General features: G+C 37.0%; 1 protein-coding gene across 3 annotated transcripts in view; it reads left to right on the forward strand.

The window, feature by feature from the left end:
* Window positions 1-21,941, forward strand: part of LOC145668861 (zinc finger MYND domain-containing protein 11) — a 99,620-nt gene that overhangs the window by 61,712 nt on the left and 15,967 nt on the right. For all 3 annotated transcript variants that reach the window (XM_081737085.1, XM_081737084.1, XM_081737086.1), the window contains exons 9-13: window positions 2,915-3,031; window positions 4,206-4,331; window positions 6,455-6,625; window positions 14,489-14,581; window positions 18,153-18,239. In XM_081737085.1, coding sequence (XP_081593211.1) covers window positions 2,915-3,031; window positions 4,206-4,331; window positions 6,455-6,625; window positions 14,489-14,581; window positions 18,153-18,239 — 594 coding nt within the window. The remainder of the gene's footprint in view (window positions 1-2,914; window positions 3,032-4,205; window positions 4,332-6,454; window positions 6,626-14,488; window positions 14,582-18,152; window positions 18,240-21,941) is intronic.

The raw sequence follows: 21,941 nt of genomic DNA on the forward strand, positions 1-21,941 counted from the left end.
ATTTACAGGGGAAATCCGAATCACCGTAATGTGTTCAGATTTCAAGGCTCTCCGTTCAGAAATCAAACCCAGGACCTCGTGCACCAAAGGCGCGTGTGCTAGCCAGTGGACCAACGAGGAAGGCTAGAAATTATGTTAATCATTGAAAAATACATATAAAGTTACTGTTATGATTATAAATTTAAAATATTACGTAGTTATTTAACTTTCCGGTCAATTGCTTAAAATTTCTGCTAACTAATAGCTACATACCGTTATGAATTTTTTAAATGCAATATAGCTTTTTTAAGTTTGTGTCGAGCTCTGAAACAACTTAATAAAGTTGCAGCTGAATACTTGAACTCAGCTTAGTATTTTTAATTCCGTTATCAAAGTACGAACGTTCAGTAACTTCGTAATCTGCACTACTATACGAAAAGTGAAAAGACATTCATGTGTGTTTCCAGAGCTACTGACGAAGGCGACAGAGATCAGTTCAGTATAATTATAATGCACTTGAAAATCCGCAATTGTTTTTGTTATTGTTTTTTTTATAAATTACATAAGTATATTATATATGTATAATGCAGTACGTTAACGTTTTCTGCAGTGTATTTTGTATAAATTACACTGCATTTTAACAATATTGCATTTTTATTCAAAAACCAAAATGTCAGTGTTACGAAGTACAGTAATATAAAAATAATAATACAGAAATCAAACTCAGCACTTTAAAATTAGCTTGACTTGTAAAATAAATACACTAGATAGTTTGCTAGTTCTATGTCGTATTTTTCCATCGAGGCTATATGAGAAATGGAGTTATAGCTTAATTCGGAATTCATTCAAATTTATGTACTATAACTGGAATTGAATTTTATTCTTCCTCAGATGAAAGAAACCAACAATTTAGCTATACTTTAGTCTTTTTTCGAATCATTATCTTGTATAGTAATTTTTCTGGAAAACTAAAATTTTCTTCTCTGTTGTTTCATGTTGGAAGATAATTTGACAAATTTACGATCTTCATACAAGAAAGTGTAAAATCTAATTTGATAGAATAACATGCTTTAATTCATTAATTTATACTATTAATAATAATAAAAATATTATTGTAAATGTTCAAAATTTATGCAGTCCAAACATAATTTGGGAAGAAGTTAAATTGTAGTTCCATATAATTTTCTCTCATATAACTTTGGTGCTTAAATGGGATGCTTCAGTCAAATTCATAAGTAGATCTTTCAAACGAACTTACAGTTTGGCGCACTTAATGTCATACCATTTGTTTTGTTCAGTACACATGTAATATTATAGATGGAATGTTGAGAACTCGTATTCGTATACTTTGGTTTATGGAAAATTCGACAGCTGTCAGAAGAAGTTAGTATCGAATATTTACTAATACACAATAACACACTGAGCAAGGCTATGTGATAATATGAAAAAAAAAAAAAAAAAAAAGTATCACGTAACAGTTTCAACACAATAACTGAGTCTTCATCAGACTTCCACTCCTTCTGGCTGCTTGGGAGTTGGTCATCACTTATATATACTCTCCGGAGATCAACTTTTAATTAGGCTCCGCTCCTTCATTAAAAAGTAACACTTGTGTGGCTTTCACTTTCACTTTTAACTGCATACGTGTCCAATTAAAAGTTTACTTTTTCGCTGGATACATTCTGTCCTCTAATTATCCTTATTTTCCTTGTTAATTTTTTCTTTCTTTCTTCTTCCTTTTCATTTCTTCTTTAAGCAGAATCTTTTCCCACTCTTTATTTATCGAGAATCTTGCATTCCAATTCATCACATTGTCTCTCTGCCTTCATAATCTCCCTGGCTTCCTTCCATTTTCTCACCAAAGTTCTGTTCTCTACTTCTATGACCTCTGCTCCTTCCCACCCCATCCTGTGGTTTGTCTCTTTCTGATGCTTGTATATCGCATTGTTGTCCCTTTTCAATCTTACATCATTCTGGTGCTGTTTAATCCTTTCTTGCATTTTCTTTCTTTTCTTTTTTTTCATGGCGCCAAACAATTTACATGGCGTACGAATAATTACATGGCGCCAAACAACAGTTTTCAAGATGGCGCATAAGAGCAGATTGAATGTTGAACAGAAGGTGAAAGTTGTACTATATATATATATTTACAGAAACGAGGAGTTTTGTAGCGACACAAAGGCGTTTTCGTGCACACTGTAGTACAAAATGGGCTCCATGTAAACATACTTTTCAGAGATTGTATCGTCAATTTGAAACAACTGACTCTGTGGTGGAGAAGAATCGACAGGGCAAACCAAGTGTCCGCACCCCTGAAAACATTGAAGCAGTTCGCGTTGCTTTGACACTAAGTCCTAGCAAATAAACAAGGAGGACAGCTGCTTAGTTAGGCTTCTTGTTGTGGGGTTACTTGAAAGATAATGTCTTCGCAAGGAAACCTGCGAGTGCAGCTCAACTCAGGGATCTCATCATGAGTTGTGCCATCTAATTCCGGAAGACTTGTGCAGAAAGGTTTTAACAAATATAAAGGTTAGCTTGCAAGAGGTTGTGAAATAAAATAGTGATCACATTGAACACATACTACATTGAACTAAATTTCCATTCTCATACAATTAATTCTGCACTAATTTTGAAATATTTTGATGGTAGATACATGTGTAATGGAACAAAACAAATGGTATAATATTCGTGCTCGACCCTGTATTTTTACTAAGGAAGTTCTGACGTAAGATTTCTGAATATAGTAGATTTTTTCGTGAAAATTATTTTGTACTGTGACCTTGCCGAAGAGATTTTTGTATACGCACGTTTTACGTAAATTAATTTATAGTTTAAGTAGAAATGTATTTTAATTGATTCTGGTTTCTAATTTATTATAGTTAAGATTAATTCAAAATGTATGTAATGTGTGACGCATGTATTTATGTACCTACAGGTTATAAAAATAAACGGTGACCAGTACGATGTTCGGTTTTTCGGTGGCTACCACGAGAGGGCGGTAATAGAGAGAAGCCATATTAGGCCTATATCTGTAAATATACATTCTCTTCAGGTATGTTTTATGCTAATTTTTTTTTTAATCACATTTAATTTTCTTTATCTTTTATCCTATTGTAGATTAACTTGAATAATAGATACTAAGAATCATTGAAGAAACTTCTCAATCCCAGATCTCCGTACAGAGGTTTCTAATATATATATATATATATATATATATATATATATATAAAACTGCCATTGTGTATTAACATGATTTCTCCTTTTATATCACAGGTTTTACGTACTATATGCTTATTCGGAAAGTTACACATAAAAGCATAATAACACTTAAGCTTTTGATTATCTGTAGAAGCAATGAATCATAACTTTTGACTTCGCGATTAAACTGAGATTTTTTTCATTAGTAATGTTGCATAAAAATGTCAATGAACTTGGTAATTATATTTAAATTAATTTAGAAAAAGAGATGTATATGTATAATGCGAGAAAATAATTTGCTGTAAACTGTATACATTGGAAATTTGTTCAAGCATTCTTATGGAAAGAAAATTTGTAATAAATTGAAATACGATACTCACTTAAAAAAATGTATTTATGGCACAAGTTAGAGATGATTGATCATTTACTATCGTAGCAACTTGCTTTCACATATAATTTTTATATCTAGTCCACCCGCATGCCATGTCAACATATATTTAGCATACCTAGTCCACCTGCATGTCATATCAACATATATTTAACAGGGTTCCTATTAGTCAGGGAAAACTCGGGGAAAATGGTGCAGGTCATGGAAGCTCAGGGACAAAGACTGAAAATTAGGGAAAGTCAGGGAAATTTTTATAAAATATATTTTTTCTAACATTAATTGTACACCATTGACCAATTTTTTAGCTTAGCCAACCATTATAATACCTATTTCGTTTTTATTGCTGTTTGGTTTCGATAACTGTCTCTATAGAATAAATGTTCTCATATATAAATATTCACCGTTATTTATTCCTCTTATATGTCAACGTCTTCCGACACCTGTCATGAAAGTCGGAATTTTCTGCCAAAGGTCAGGGAGAAGTCAGGAAAATAGATTTCTCCAGATCAGTAGGAACCCTATTTAAGTAATTAATTGTACTAATATGTAATTAATAAAACTATTATTCATAAAATTGTGTATTTCAATATATTGTCTGTAACGTAATTTGTATTCCTTTGTTTGATTTCTCCTCTCTTAGGTGAAAAGAACATCAACGTGGAATAAAGCATGCGACGAATTGCGAAGACATCAGGAGCTGATACAGAAAATGCGTGCTCGACAGAATGAGTCAGATGAATCTAGTGAAGAGGAAAGTGAAAGCGAAGTAAGATAATCATATCTTATAGCTATATAAACATTAATCCATTTTGTTACTTAATCCCAGATGTACACTCGTCTAGAGGCCATACCATTCAACGTATCAAGACCAAATTTTAAACTTAAGGTTTTTATGCGATTCTCCAGGGCGAGGGTTCGAATTTTCTTCCTACCCTTAAAAATAAGGATAATTTACTGAAGAGTGAAAATCAAAATTTGCTGTTTTAACCAAAACTGCTCTTATGATTTTATTTATCTTATTCCTGACCGATTTCACTTCCCATAATCAGAGCAGGGGCGTCATTTCAGACTTTACTTGAGAGGGGCAAGAGCACCATGGACATAAGATTTTCACATTTTGTACTACACAGTGTCCAATATACAATGCAATCCAGAGTTTGGGATAGTAGAACTTTTGAACCGGAAGCGGTACAAAAATAATGGTTATACCAAAATGAAACCTTGTTCATGCATATATTTTTAAACTAGGAAGCAACGATTGAAGTTCACTAGGAACGTCACAATGTTGCCAGATGTAACCGAAGGTGTAAATAAATTTTTTTACAAGTCACGTTAATTGACTCATAACTCATACGTATTTATGTTCTGTCTTAAATTTTCAGTTTGTATAGTTGGAGTAGCTTGGAAACTGGAATGGAAAAAATAATTATTCATTTCCACCGATAACTAATCGGGTGAGACCTCTGTAAGGGGTTACTAGAGAAAACGTAGTTTTAATAAATTAACATTCTGAATTGGCAACAGTGCTTATGTTTCAGTGCCTCAAAAGGTGTGTGAAGAATCTGTCTACATTATGCAATTCCTGAAAACAATGAAAAAGAAACTTTGAAATTCTCATGATAAAACTTTTACTGACATGCACCCGGCAACATTGCTATTCATCACGAACTGAACTGTCAGTTCTACGGTAAATTCTGGAAGTGCCCCCGTTTTGATTTAATGAATAGCAATGTTGCCGGGTGCATGTAAGTAAAAGTTTTATCACGATAATTTCAAAGTTTCTTTATCATTATTTTTAGGAATTGTATAATGTAGACAGATTCTTAACACACCTTTTGATGCACTGAAACATCAGCCTGTTGCCAGTTCAGAATGTTAATTTATGAAAACCACGTTTTCCCTAGTAACCCCTTACAGAGGCCTCATTCGATTAATTATCTATGGAAATGAATTTTTTTTTTTCATTCCATAGTTTCCAAACTACTCCAACTATACAAACTGAAAATTTGCGACAAAGCATCCATAGTTCGAGTTATGAGTCAATTTACGTGACTTGTAAAAAATTTGATTTACACCTTCGGTTACATCTGGCAACACTGTGTGGTTCCTAGTGAACTTCAATCGTTGCTTCCTAGTTTAAAAATATATGCATGAACAAGGCTTCATTTTAGTATAATCATTATTTGTGTACCGCCTCCGGTTCAAAAGTTTTACTATCCCAAACTCCGGGTTGCATTGTATATTTGTCACCCTGTACTATATCAGTAGACAATCGATTAAAGTAAATGTATTCCTCAAACTTTTGGGTGGACAAATGACACCCCTAAATCAAAGATGATTAGGAAGCATTAAAGAAAATTACGCCGTATTACGTAAAATAGAATAGTTTTTACGAAAATTGGCGTGGAAAAATGATTTTATCCTCACATCACGTATGTGCACAGACGTTTAAATTTGGAATAGATTTTATTTCTTTTATTCCTGACAAAATTCAACCGCAAATAGCAGGCTTAATTTCCTAACTTTTAAAGAAAGAACAAACTGATTTTGATGAAAAATGGGACAGATTGTACGAAACTTAGTGGAAAAGATATACTAAGTCGAATGGTAAAGTCGTTAGTCTTCTTCAGCAACTGATTGTTCAGCAGTGAAAAAAGAACCTTTGGTGTTCATTCGAGATTGTATAATTTATACTAAGATATCAAGGACTGTTGAAAAAATGAGAGCGATAGGCTAGTCTAGCAGATAGTTTTTAACATCGTTTTATTGTGAAGGACTGTGCTGATTTAGTACTGTACATTTAATAAAATGAGAGAGAGAGAGAAAAAGAAAGGAAGTACGTAGTTGTTTTAGGCAAGTGTTATAATCAGCAATTGTAATTTGTTGCAGGAGAGTGAAGCAGAGGTGCAGCCATCGCCTGAAGCTCCAAAGAAGGAGGACATGGAGTCGGAAGAAGAACAAGTGGAAGAACAACCAGAAGAGGAGGAGGAGGAACCTGTTCCTGAAGAAGATGATGAAGGCTCCATTTCATCTACAAGTAAAGCCATCAAATTGGAAAGGGTAACTGGTTACTTTTCTTATCGCGATAAATAATTATGAATTTCAAGATGCATAATTGAATAAATTCACCAATTAGAATATACAGAAGGTCGTTTCAGGTTTATGGTAATTTGATAATTAGGTAGCAGCGCGTATGTATACGCGTGAGAAGTTAGTTCGAAAATAATGTGTGTTGACTTAAAGGGAGGACGGACAGTTGTTTGTGCTTGAGTGTTCATATGGTTTCGAAAATTACGGCCTTTTGGAACAGCTACGTTTGTGCCCTTTCCGAAGTCAAATAAGTAATATACGACTAAATGTTTCCGTAGCTTACCCCTGGTCTAGTAGCTAGCAAGTTCGCCTTTGCTGCACGTTGTCCCTGGTTCGATTCCCGGTGAAAGCATTAAAATAATTTGAATGCATTACAGTGGTTCGGATTTCACCATAAATTAGAAATCCCATGTAGCTTCGGTGAACAAACGAACGAACAAAAGTTTTCCCTGTGTCAAAGGAATCACCGTTGTGTAGAATCGCAACGAAATGGTCACTCATGTTGTTGCTGGACTCTCTGATATTGGAAGCTTGGATATACACCGGTACTGTGTGCGAATTAGGTTATTAATAAAATAATTGGAGACGATAAAATGAGGCCCTACAGGACACAGAGATCTGAAGTGCAATATATATATATATATATATATATATATATATATTAGGTGGTCCTTAATTTTTGATTTCCTAATTTCTTTGGACTCACCCCCTAAAATGGTTCCATATGGGACTAAATTAAGGAAGGAGAAAAATTAACTTCATTGAATAATATTAAATGGTGCCCCAAGCGACCTAAAATTTTGAATCCGATTACAGTACATAATATATGGGAAAAATCCGGAATAAAATCTTGTAATTTAGAAACGGCTTAAGGGAACGCAAAAATACCCTGGATAATGGAACTAGAGGAAGAAACACACCTAATGTTGTATAGTATTCTCACAGCGGCCATCTGGAAGTCCGCCATCTTGGATTCAAATCAAAATTTTTAAATAGGAAGAGGGTCATGTGACATATCGTTTTGAGGTGGCGTTTCACCAGAAACGCAAATCTGGCACTATTTTAAAGATAGCTTTAGTCGTCTAAGAATTATTACCTGTGAAAATATTTATCTTTTTCACAAGTAATAACTCTTACACAACTAAATGTAAAGACATGAGTTTGGCTCGAAAAGAACGAAAGAGATATGCGCGGCTTCATTAGAAAGAGGAACGCAAAAGAAAAATGCACTTCTGAAAATGATTTGTATGAATTTTACACCAAAATACACGGAGGTAAACATTTCAAGAAATGAAGAGGGAAACCCAGTTGAGTATGTAAGATAAAATATAAATATATGCCTGTGTGCGCCCGGACCCTGCAAGAGATGTAAAAGGGGAAAAACTAATTTTAAAACTCCAAGACAGGTTGCTGCTCTTGATCGATACAAGTCCACTGATAGAACGAGAATACATATTCTGACAGCGACGGCAGAAACATTAGGCCATAATGTAAAGGAACTAGTAATAAATATGCATCGATGCTGAGAGAAAATCCGTAGCGAAGTTGCATAAGACCACAAAAACAATTTCGGAGTGCATCAAGTGCGTTAGTTGTGCAATGAGACGGAAAACTACTGCCGAATTTGACTGGTAGAGAGACTATCGACGGGTTATCAATATTTATTACAGGAGATACTCATGAGAGGCTAATTGGTGTTCTCAGTTTGTCATCATGAAGAGGAGAACGAACATATTATTTCTACTACAATTCATTAGCTTGAAGAATGGAACTTGGTAAAGTTCGTGCAGGCAGTTTGTTGCCACACTATTCCCTGCAATATGTGTCATGTGAACGGTGCTTTCATTCTGCTAGAGCAGATGCTCCAAAATGATCTTCTATACCTTCCTTGTAGACACTACATTTATGAATTGGTTTTAAAATGTGTATTTGACAAGTGTTGTGTTTCGTTTGCATCTGGACCGGACGTTCCCCTATTTAAGCATTTTCAGAACGGTTGGTCTAAAATAGATTGTACTAACTTTATTCCAGAATTGATGATGATAATGACGTAAGGAACAACATTTCAGATGTAAGAAATGAAGTATTGAATTTTGCTATCAAACTTGTAGAAGCAGGACACCTCAGAGATTACAGTAAATTTTTAGAACTGACATTCTTGGATGGCATACCTCCTCGAAGACTTTTCTTTCGTTTGCCTGGAGCAATTCAGCATGCAAGGTAGATGGGAAAAGCAATATACTGTTTAAAAATATTTCTCTTTCGCTAACATTTTCGTTTAACGAAGCAAATAGAAACGGGTCTTCGGAATGCATGAATTTTTCTGATACGACTATATGTCCAAGCTTGATTTAAATGTGATCAAGTATCCCATTCACCATTACAAGACCTGCATTTTTGAAAGCTTTGTACAGTTATAGGCAAGTAGATAATGAATTATCTGAAGTGGCTCTTTCTAAATTTTCTCGGCATCTCTGGTACTTGAAGGAGGAATACGTAGCATTGGAGTTTTTTGATGATGAAGTTAACATAGTGGAAAAACAAAAATTGGTTGAAAGAATTAAATCTGTAAGGAGAAACCGTGAAGTAGCAGAGAGGCTTGACGCAAGGATAATACCATAAAAAATCTTGCGAAAAGAGAAATCAGTGATTTTGATACAACAAACAATTTTTTCTCGTGAGATTTAAAATACCCAAAGGGTTTCTTGAGTGTGATCCGATTTCATGGTCAGATAACAATGACTATCTTCATGGAAGGACAATAGTTAAATTCATCTCCATAATAAACGATGCAGCAGAAAGGGGAGTGAAACTAGCAGAAGATTACATCGTTTTTACGAAAAATGAGTATCGGAAACAGCTTGTCTTGCAGATAGTGAATTCTCATAGATAATCTTTTCCTAGATGTGACAAAAGTGAACTGTGTAGTATATAAGATTGAAAACCTATTGAAAACTTACCCCAAAGCTACAGTACTACATAAATAAGGGATATTTCAATTTCTTCCATGTTATATTTTTTCTTTTTCCTCATAATGGTCTATGAATCATCTTGATGGAAAAACTTATTGGTAGTTCATGGAGAAACAAAGATTTAACTTTCTCTAGCAGTTTTTTTCCAGTTTATGTAAAATACTTCCAAAATTCTTACAAATCTGTGGTCCATAACTACAATAAAATAACATTACATCGAAGCATTTCGTTTTTCACACGTAATAACTCTTACAAGATTATTGGTAACTTGAAAATAATACGAGATTTGTGCTTCTGGGAAAACGCCACCTCAAAATGATATGTAACATGACCCTCTTCCTATTTGAAAATTTTGACCTGAATTCAAGATGGCGGACTTCAAGATGGCCGCCATAATAATGCTATACAAAATTAGGTTGGTCATTTCCTCTAGTTCCATTATCCAAGATATATTTCCATTCCCTTAAGCCGTTTGTAAATTACAAGAGTTTATTCCAGCTTTTCCTCATATACTATGTATTGTAAACGCATTCAAAATTTTAAGTCGTTTGGGGCACCATTTAAAATGATTCAATGGATCTAATTTTTCTCCTGGCTTAATTTTGTCCCATATGGAACCATTTTAGGGGGTGAGTCCAAGGAAATTCGTAAATTTATTTTTGCCCATATAAATAAGGACCACCCTAATATATATATATGGTATAACAGCTCGTTGTTTACAACACTTGGGAGGTGAGATTCTAGACATGAAAACAAAGAAAAACGTCTCGGTAACACAAAGTCGAATACCGCATGTATCCGGAGTTACGGGCATCCGAAAGTTTGAAGAAATGAACGTCCACTTGGAATTGTGGCAAAACGACGAGTCATAGAACTGCGGCGAAAGGCGGCTCACAAACAGTACGCAGAGGTGCAGTAATCGATTGTGTACACTGAAGGCGCAAGGAATTACCCAAAGAAAGAGAGGGATTCCCAGCAATTTTCTGAAGTATGTGGACCAAAATAGGCGAAATGTGTTGCTTGGCTTCAATACGTACTGCATGCTGTGATAGATGTTCACAGCGCAAGGTGGTGGACGAAATATGATGTGCGGGGTTGTATACTCACATGCAGGAAGAAGTACATGCGTACATGGAACATGTAATTAACCACATTCGCAGTAATAGCATTACAAAATTTCACACTATGGTATGTTGATTGCAATAGCAAGAATTGGGTAAAAGCATTTTCCCAGTCGGTACGCCGACTTTCGATATCTTGGCGGCACTCTAACCAAAGTTTTGCAGTGTTTCTCATCAGTCTCAATAGACAATGCCAGGATGACACCTTTCCTTCATCCTTGTCCCTTTCCCTACCCCGACATCATCAAAGTTGCTGCAGGGTCATAAAAAGCGTTTAAATAAATGAGGGCGGCCTGCCGTCACCTTCCATAGCCAATTTATGGGTGAATAAGGGGACATATGCATGATGTCAGCTAACTTCATCAGGTATAAGACGTACATACTTGAAGGAACACCATAATTTTCAATACACGAATTATACATACATTTCGGGGGAGAGGCGACGGAGTGCTACCAACCTACATACAAGTCTTCTGTAGGGGCGCACCGAATAGAAAAAACAAAGAGCAGTGCTTTGTTTCTCATTTGTATCAAGTACACCACAGGTACATTGCAATCCGCTAGAGGCCTTAAGCAATCCGCTAGAGGCTTTAACAAGCTTGTAGTGCTTCGCTTTGAAGACAGTGTTTATACGACAGTGATTGCAAGTTACATCAAATTACGTTCCTGAGTTAAAGTAGGCAGTTGCGGAACGTGTAATTTGAAAGAATAGAGACAGTGCTCTGTTGTTTCTCATTTGTATCAAGTACACCACAGGTACATTGCAATCCGCTAGAGGCCTTAAGCAATCCGCTAGAGGCTTTAACAAGCTTGTAGTGCTTCGCTTTGAAGACAGTGTTTATACGACAGTGATTGCAAGTTACATCAAATTACGTTCCTGAGTTAAAGTAGGCAGTTGCGGAACGTGTAATTTGAAAGAATAGAGACAGTGCTCTGTTGTTAACTGAGGTAGTTGTTTATATGTGATATCACGTTGTGGCTAAGATGACACATTTGTGACTATCCGAGCTGGCTGATACGCGTTTCATTAGCCGAGAGGTGAAGAGGTTATATAGTGATAGTTCCTTAATCGATGATTACCGTCGCACGTGTTTTTTCAACGGCTCGATCTTCGTCTCCGAGAAACAGGATCTCTGAGACCCCAAATGAATATTGGACGAATTCGAGGTGTGCGAACTATTAGATTTGAAGAGGAAGTTGTTGCAGCAATTCAAGCCCGTCCTCAATCCAACACAGGCTGTATAGCCCAGACATCATACGTCAGTCAGATGAGTGTGTGGTTCGTTCTCCATGATCAAGCTATGCACCTACTCATTGTTCAAGAAAGTATATAAGCTATTACCATAAGACTTTCCCCGTCATGTAGACTTTTGTAAATGGTACTTACGTCAAACTATCGCCATTCCGAATTTTCCAACTGTGATTATGTGGATCGACGAAGCAATATTTACCAAGCTGGGTGTGTTCAACAGTCACAATAGTCATGTGTCGGATGTGGAAATCCACATGCCACTTTGGTGAGTGACCACCAGCACAGATTTACAGTCAAATGTTTTGTGCGGCATTTTAAAAACAATCTACTTGGGCCGTACGTGTTGCCTAACCGCCTTCGTGGTGACACGTACCTAACATTTCTCCATGTGGTCTTCCCGGAACTTCTAGAACATCTGCTCTTGGCACTTATGCAGGAAATGTGATTCCAACATGACAGTGCCCCTGCTTATTGTGACCGTCATGTCAGGGCCTTCCTCAATGAAATGTATCCGAGCGGTGGATTGTCAGGGGTGGACCTATGTTATGGTTACCTCGCTCGACTGACATCACACCGCTTGATTTCTTTCTGTGGGGAGAGATGAAACAACTTGTGTACGAAACTCCTGTCGCAACAGCCCAGTTCTCATTGCCCGAGTTGTCACAGCTGCAGTTCTTATTTCCGACATACCAGGCGTGTTTGATCGCACGAGACAAAACCTTCTTCGTCGGTATCATTTGTGTATTGAGATGAATGGTGGACAGTTTCAACAAGGTCTACAATGAACTTTTTTTTTACTGCATAGCAATATTTAAAATATGCGTGTCCACTTCCTGAGATCATTGTGCACATTGATACGTCTGTGTACGTTAATGTTGTCCTTATTTGGTATGTAGTGTTGTCACGCGCTGTTTTGCGGTGCTCATGTACTTCTTGCATGTTGGTCTCTCAAACGTTTTATCACTAAACATGATTGGGGAGAGAACAAGCCCCTGTTAGGGCGGAATACTTCAGTTAGTTCCTTTTAAGAGTCGAAATGTGGTTGAGGGGAAAAAGTCCCCTTATCCATTCAGTAATTCACATCCTGCTCCGATATGGTGCAAAAAGTACGTTCTTTGGTACGACGTGAGAATCTATCGTCTCAAAGAACAATACCAAGAACAGGAACTGACTTAACCAAATTGTGCTTCAACATAGTCTGCTGTACTGGGAATTGAGATGCAGGGCGATAGCTAACAAAGAAGGCCTGCACATCGAGCACAATCAGTATAGTAAGTCGTTTCAGGTTTACGGTAACAAATTTATTACCAAAAATTTGTTACCATAAACCTGAAACGACTTACTATACTTTTCAATTAAATTTACTTTGTCCTTTAATAATTTACAGGTGCTCCTGTATAGCTAAATACTTAACACACACTGTATTGCGCTTAGTCCTGGGGGTTCAATTTCCGCTAGATGTACTAAATTTTCAATGTTAACTCTCATCATGAAGCAGTTGGGAAATACTTGAATGAAAAGTGAGTGAGTACTTCAGTCTAGAAAGCCAGAAATAGTGGCATTGGGAGACAACGCGTATTATTCAGTGTGTATTATTCAGTTGAATATGCATATCTGGCCAGTCACTGCATATCGTCAATGTAGCGTAACGAAGAAAATTTAGTCGTTAATTATAGAAAATTATTTGAAATCATACAATCCATTGGAAATCATGTCAGATGTGACTTTTAAATTAGACCCAAGAATCGATTCTCTTTAGTGGATATATTTTTTCTTGACATATTTATTTGTCTCTAAATGTACTTTTTTTTTTTTTTTTTTTTTTGTTTAGATATTTTGTTATATGTCAAAGAGATGCCTTCCAAAGGAAAATGAAATGAAAATGAAATCTTTAAGTTTTACGTCCCACGGTTATGCTGGCCAGGCTAAAGGAGACGGTGATGATGAGAAATGAATGAAATGGTGGAAGGAAACGGAAGAACCCCGAGAAAACCCATGCACACGGTGTTTGCCCACCACAGTCGTCCGAAGGAGGAGGACAGGGTGGCTTAATGGTAGAGTTATCTCTGGTGCAAGAGACAACTAGTTTTCTCCTTGTTAGATAACATTGTGTCCATGTTTTTTTTTTTTTTTTTTTTTCGAAAAATTCCGCTTTCCCTTAATTTTCATTCCATCAGTTCTTCCATAATCACTCCTTTCATAACTTATCCATTTCATTTAGCCTATATAAAGAATATAATCGTGGAACGTTAAACTAAAGAGTCCATCGTATCTAGTAAAGAGAACGTGTTCTGTTGGAAACAAGACATTTTCTTTAAAAAAAATAAACGAACTTGTTCTATGATAGCCAGACCTACCATTTAACGCAGAACTAATATTAAACTATTACATGTATGATTACGTTTCTTTAAAATTGAACACACGTGTGCTTCATTTCTGTTTAAATTATGTTTATTTATTTATTTCAGCGTTTTTTCTTGTCTTCTAGGGAGGACCTTTTCCAGAAGATATGGTATCATCATCAAGTCAAGAACCTAGTACCAAAGCAGTGGCTACTCAAACTCCTGCAAAATTTTTAAAGGTATGTCAGAGACATTTCTCATTCGAATACCGTGTTCCACGGTATTGGTCAGTTCCCCAGAATTAAATGTGGTAAATGGGTAATCTATAACCATCCGTAAAATGTATTTTCAACAGCGAAATCGATTGGATAGGTTTCAAAGATAATCTTGAATACGTATAAAGAGTTATATTATTATAAAATTAGGTTGTTTTGCGAGATTATGGAGAAAAGTAATGCCTCCTGTTTGTTTTTTAGGATATAAACAGATCTTTAATTGTGACCAGTGCATTGTATTGATACTTTTCTCTTGATTTGTTGCAAGTTTCATACTGGTCATGACTGGGATACAAGAGCTATAGCAAGAAACATGACGGCATGTAACAACACTATGTCGGCTGAAACAGTGTGCAGTGATCGAATTTCTCACAACAGAAGATGTGTCCCCCATTGACATGCATCGGAGAATGACTGCCCACTTTGTAGACCAGACATCAGTATGGTAAGAGATTAGGCTGTTCGTTCTTGTACAGAGAACCCACGGAGCGAGCTTTGCCTTGGTTAACAAACAACGAAGTGGAAGGCCACGCAGTGCGACGGATAAACCACATCGCAATCGTGATGATGAACTGGTTCGAGAGAACTGGCGTATCACAGGCAGAGCTTGCAATGAGTTTGTCGTATCACGGGAACGAGAGCAGGCGATAATTGAAGATCTAAAATATTGGAAAATGGGTGCACGATGGGTTTTGCAAAAGCTGATTCCTGACATGAAACAATACACAATGGACATTTGCAAATAATTGCTCCAGCAGTATGAAGTAATGAGTTCTTGAACAACTTTGCCACAGGTGAAGAAACTTAGAACACTTTCGTAGCAGGCAGATCAAGTTGGCAGTCTTCTGGGCGTTCATTGTATAGTGCTTATGGAATTTCAGCGTAAGGGCATTACTACTAATTCTGATAAATGCTGGAACACACTCACAAAACTAAAAGCGCAAATTCGACTAGTTGGTTCACAAATAGAGCCTCTCTTTTCAGCACGACAGTGCTCGTCCCAACACTAATGCAATGACGTCTGAGAAGATTCAGCGCCTTCGTGTCACTGTTATACCTCATCCTGTGTACAGTTCTGATCTGGTTACATCAGGGTTCATTTTATTTCCCACACTTAAAAATCATTTGAAAGGATTTCTTTTGGATTCTGATGATGCAGCGATATAGGAAGTCAGGTTGTAGTTCCGCCGTCGAGGTCAACTATTTTACAATGACGGTATTGTGTTCGTACATTGGCTGAAGTATGTTGTTTGCAAGGGCTCTTATGTTTAAAAGTAATCATTGTGTTTGTAGATTAAAGTTCTAGTTATATATGGCATTTGGTTTATACGGCTCTGTTTTCATATATTACTGTTAAAAATCATTACTTTTCAGCATTCCCTCGTGTAAGTATAATTGTCTATTTTGAAGTAAAAAATATTCCTTGAACAACTCTTTGAAAGTGCTTTATTAGTCTATTTGCCAAAACATAGGAACCATGTTTTTAATGTTCTGCTATAAAAGGAAAGTATTAATCTGTTTCTAGTAAAACTTCTGAAGAATAACTAAACATGTTTAAATAAACCACTAAAGACGTCATATTTCTAGATTACTAGAATTGCTCGAACTTAACTATTTAAAGTTGTTTCTTGCAAGTATTTATATTTTTATATAAAACTTCTGAGTTTCATAACAAGCAGTGGTGTCGCCGCGAACTTACTTTGGGAAAGTGGGGGAGATAGCTTCGACTAAAAATAATGTTAAGGTGTTTCTAAGTGAGGGTAACATATTTAGGTTTGTATGTAACTATTAATTTTGTCACAGTGTTTAAGTATATAGAAATAATAATAACTCCAAGATTGATTCACAGTGGACATACATTTTTTTGGAGTTAACCTATCAACGTTAGGTAAAAAAAAAAAAAAAAAGCTACTTGAATTAGAAGGCATCTAACTCTTATGTAGAAGGCCACAAATAACGACAATGCGCCCAATTAAAAAGAAGAAAAAATGTGACGGTTCGTCGCTTTTCGTAACTAGCGGCTTCGTTTCTCGTACTTCGAATGGTAATAATAATAATCATTAAAAATTGATAAGGATTCCTCTTGCTAAATTCGCATATTATACGGTTGTTTCCTTGTTGGACAGAAGGTTGTTCACTTTATATCCGACCATTCGTGTACTCACCTTAAGAGATACCGCGTCATCACCATCCATTATGTTCTATTGGACCACCAGTATTGTGGACTATCACATGTAGATGGCATTGCAGTTTCCATTGCAGCAAGCTCCGTCGCAGGACATCCATGTTAACCCATTCTCCCGACACTGTTTAACAATGCGTACATACGAAAACTTAGCATGGGAAAGGGCCATTACGTAACCCTGCCAATACCGGTTGATTTTCCGCGCCGTGTGATAACACTCATGCACCTACAAGGTCTGACACAACATTGCTCCCACCAGCAAACCCATAGTTCCATCATGATACTCTAGGTGGCAGCATGGTCGGATATAGAATGAGCAATCTTCTGTAGTGCATGTTTGATGACAAAACGTTGAGAGCATACAAATTTATTTCACGATTTTCAATTCTGAAATACCTTACTAGTAAATATTACTCTACCGTTGATTAAAATTTCAATCATTACAGTTAAAAGTAAAATTCTTATTTAAGTGTATTTCTTAGTTTAATACATAAGTTTGTCACTTTTCTTTCTGGCAGTTACGATAAGGGGAGTGAGGGCTTGAACTATGCACTCTCTTAAATCGTCTCTGAAAGTGTCTGGGACGCCAGTAAACAGCAACTTTATATTGCAACTTAAAAAGACCAGAAAGACAAGAAATTAATCCTCAAGCAATTACGTATCTGCTGCTAACAATTTACGGAACTAAACTAATGCATGATTACAAATATTCACTTCAACTAAAGAGAAAGACTGGAGTATTAGTTAATGGACACTTAAAACAAATCAAAAGAAGTAGGAAATTTATTGATTACACCATGTTATACACAAGTAAAAAATGAGCACTTTTGATATTCTCATGGTGACAGTCGTGTAATACATCTGCATCATTCAGCAGGAAAGTTTTGAACATATCAGAAAGGTTTCATACTGGTTCTGTAAAAAAGTTAAAAATAAATAAATAAATAAATAAATAAATAAATGCGACTTTTGTTAGTGATAAAATTGATTTATTTGTTCATATTTTTGTTATCAAAAGAAAAGATTTTATTTTGATACTTCTATACCACAATGATGAATGCTATGTGACCGATGTGATGAGTTTGCTGTAGATGTTTAAGAAAATGCCCCTGAGGCAGATGGGAGTTTTCATTGTTTTCGTTGTAGTGCTGTACATGAGTTGCCATATGAATACTTTTCTTTCTTTCTTTCCAGTTCACTTTCTATTTAGATGTTTTGTATTCTGTTTCATGGCGCTCTGTATTCCACTACTGGCTCAGTAACGACTATAGTAAATAGTGTTGACGTGGTGATTAATAGTATCTTGTATATGAGAAAACTCAACTATATTTTTTTCTATTCTTCATATAGATGGCGTTTGAGGAGTTCTCTGAGGCCAAAGGGAAAAAGAACAACGCCAAGGAAACTGAAAAGGCACTAAAAGAAATGCAGGAAAAGGTATAGTGTTAGTTATTAAAATGACTAGAAAGAAATAATTATAAAATCTATAAGGAATTAGAACTTAAGTATTGTAAAGTTTTCTGTCTTTTTAGGGTAAAATTAAAAGATGATACACGGGAGTTTGGACTTTCCCATCACGTTTTATTACAAAAGTTTTCTCTTGAATACAAAATATTACAAATAAATACAAGTTCCTCTAATTATTTGGAGATTTGTTTGTGAAGTTTAAAGGAGCCCAACTACCATGCGTCTTAGGGTATGTTTGGACCAGGCGTCTTAGAAAGGGGGTGGTGGTGCTCTCAATGACCAGGCGTCTTAGAAAGGGGGTGGTGGTGCTCTCAATGACCAGGCGTCTTAGAAAGGGGGTGGTGGTGCTCTTAATGACCAGGCGTCTTAGAAAGCGGGTGGTGGTGCTCTCAATGACAGGCGTCTTAGAAAGGGGGTGGTGGTGCTGTCAATGACCAGGCGTCTGAGAAAGGAGTTGGTGGTGCTCTCAATGACCAGGCGTCTTAGAAAGGGGGTGGTGGTGCTCTCAATGACCAGGCGTCTTAGAAAGGGGGTGGTGGTGCTCTTAATGACCAGGCGTCTTAGAAAGCGGGTGGTGGTGCTCTCAATGACAGGCGTCTTAGAAAGGGGGTGGTGGTGCTGTCAATGACCAGGCGTCTGAGAAAGGAGGTGGTGGTGCTCTCAATGACCAGGCGTCTGAGAAAGAGGGTGGTGGTGCTGTCAATGACCAGGCGTCTTAGAAAGGGGGTGGTGGTGCTGTCAATGACCAGGCGTCTGAGAAAGGTGGTGGTGGTGCTCTCAATGACCAGGCGTCTTAGAAAGCGGGTGGTGGTGCTGTCAATGACCAGGCGTCTTAGAAAGGGGGTGGTGGTGCTGTCAATGACCAGACGTCTGAGAAAGCGGGTGATGGTGCTCTCAATGACCAGGCATCTTAGAAAGGGGGTGGTGGTGCTCTCAATGACCAGGCGTCTTAGAAAGGGGGTGGTGGTGCTCTCAATGACCAGGCGTCTTAGAAAGGGGGTGGTGGTGCTCTCAATGACCAGGCGTCTTAGAAAGGGGGTGGTGGTGCTGTCAATGACCAGGCGTCTGAGAAAGGAGGTGGTGGTGCTCTCAATGACCAGGCGTCTGAGAAAGAGGGTGGTGGTGCTGTCAATGACCAGGCGTCTTAGAAAGCGGGTGGTGGTGCTGTCAATGACCAGGCGTCTGAGAAAGGTGGTGGTGGTGCTCTCAATGACCAGGCGTCTTAGAAAGCGGGTGGTGGTGCTCTCAATGACCAGGCGTCTTAGAAAGGGGGTGGTGGTGCTGTCAATGACCAGACGTCTGAGAAAGCGGGTGATGGTGCTCTCAATGACCAGGCATCTTAGAAAGCGGGTGGTGGTGCTCTCAATGACCAGGCGTCTTAGAAAGGGGGTGATGGTGCTGTCAATGACCAGGCGTCTTAGAAAGGGGGTGGTGGTGCTCTCAATGACCAGGCGCCCTAGAAAGGGGGTGGTGGTGCTCTCAATGACCAGGCGTCTTAGAAAGGGGGTGTTGGTTGCTCTCAATGACCAGTTGTCTTAGAAAGGAGGTGGTGGTGCTCTCAATGACCAGGCGTCTTAGAAAGGGGGTGGTGCTGCTCTCAATGACCAGGCGTCTTAGAAAGGGGGTGGTGGTACTCTGAATGACCAGGCGTCTTAGAAAGGGGGTGGTGGTGCTCTCAATGACCAGGCGTCTTAGAAAGGGGGTGGTGGTGCTCTCAATGATCAGGCGTCTTAGAGAGTTGGTAGTGTGATTAACCGGACGAGATTGATTTCTGTGGTGTGTTGTCTTCCTTTATCCTAAAATATCGTCTACCTTCGTTGATCTCCGTCACTTGCCGACCGTTGGCGATGGTAAACGACGTCTTCTTCATAGATGTGTCTGTGGAGTGTTTATATTTAGCACGTGGTACATCTAGCATTGTGTAAAAATACGTGGAACCTTACAGTATTTACATTTTTTCGGCCATTTTTTTATTTAACCAAGGCTAACTTGCAAAAATAAATAAATAAAGAAATAAAAATCTTCGTACGAGTAAAGAATACCTATATCAAGACATAATCATTTTGCTTACAATAAATTAGAAGAACGACTACAAGAAGGTTTTTAGACCAAAAATGGTCGGCATTCTTTTGTGTTCCGAGTTGACGGTTCCTATAGAAGAGGAATTTTCAACTTACAATTTTAAACAAGCTTTTTAAGGCCAGTGAAACATCTCGAGTGGAATTGTAACGAGTTCTAATAGCTTTTACAAAGACTCAGAAGTCCACCCTGGATTATATACGAACGCCTGTCAATGCAGTGAAACGTTTACTGGAATGATCAAACGCAAGATAGAAACAGAGTAAAGAAACATACATGAGAAGGATTCCATGCAGCTAAGTAATATATAGTATTCGGTAAGCGTTATTAAATTTATTATATTATTAAAACTGAAATGAATATTTTTGAAAACTATTTTTATTTTTTTTAAAAAAAGGAAAGAATTTAAAAATAATGAAAAACAAACCGTTAAATATGGATTCCTGGACAGCACCTGGTTTCCACTAACCTATCATTATGTCCAAATTACCCTAGAAAAAGCTTGGAAATGTATATTTCTTAAGATCTGAAATTATTTCTTACCTTTATCATTGATACTGAGAGTATTTGTGAACTTCGACAGCTTCATTTTAATTTATTCCTGTGCATGCTTTGTAAACATATTCTGTTTTAACTGTTGTTTGGTATTTGTCCTTATGTTTTTTTTTTAAATCAATTAAAAACTTCTGCGTGAAGTGAACATTTTGTACCCTTCATAGAATCGAAAATTTGTTATACGAAAGTATCGTTAAAGCCCATGGAGCAATTTAATTGCATACTATACTGTATGTTATTAGCTATTAAGTTATTTAAAAGATATATTCGAGTTTTTACATTGTTAGGTGTCCTGTCATATAACTTCCTAACAAATTTGTCAACTTCTAAATTAACTTGGTGCTTCTTCTGAGAATTAGCCAGTCATATAAATGTTAACTGTTAGTTTCAGCTTTTGGCACAGAAGATCCGGGTTGATTCCCAGAAGAAGTACATGTAGTTTATCGTATGGGAATCTATGAATACACGTCTCGTATAACCTCCGTGTGGTGAAAAGGGACTGTAATGTGCAAAGAGATGAAATATTAATATTTCACTATAGCTGTCAAGCGTGATTTATGTTTTAATAGCTTTGAAATGAAAGAGAAATTTGAGGAGACATCAAGCACAAAATTAAAATCCTTTTTCGACAATTTGATGTTCCACAAAGCTCAGTCCATGCAGAAATATAGAAATATATTAGATTAATCTGTAGCTAAAAGGGTTGGTGTCTTGAGCTAGGTACTAGATGGAGCAGCAACTCAAACCCGTGTATGTGAATTTGTCTTTGGTGACAATATATGATTGTTGTATTATACGTTTTCGATTCATTAAAAGTGGACAACTCACTCACAGTATATCATATAAATCCCTAATAATCATATACCGTATATCTCTAAATATCATGTATCCTTAAGAATCTTTAAAAACAGAATTATCCAGCTCTTGGGTCCGAGACCAAGGTGTCTATCAGTCACGAAAAAGTCACGAAATCAGAAAACGGTCATGAAAGTCAAGAAATTTAGCTTTTGGGTCACGATTTTTTTTTTTTTTTTTTTT

This window comes from Thermobia domestica, chromosome 13 (genome assembly GCF_964235325.1).
Source record: "Thermobia domestica chromosome 13, izTheDome1.hap1.1, whole genome shotgun sequence".
Lineage (NCBI taxonomy): Eukaryota > Metazoa > Arthropoda > Insecta > Zygentoma > Lepismatidae > Thermobia > Thermobia domestica.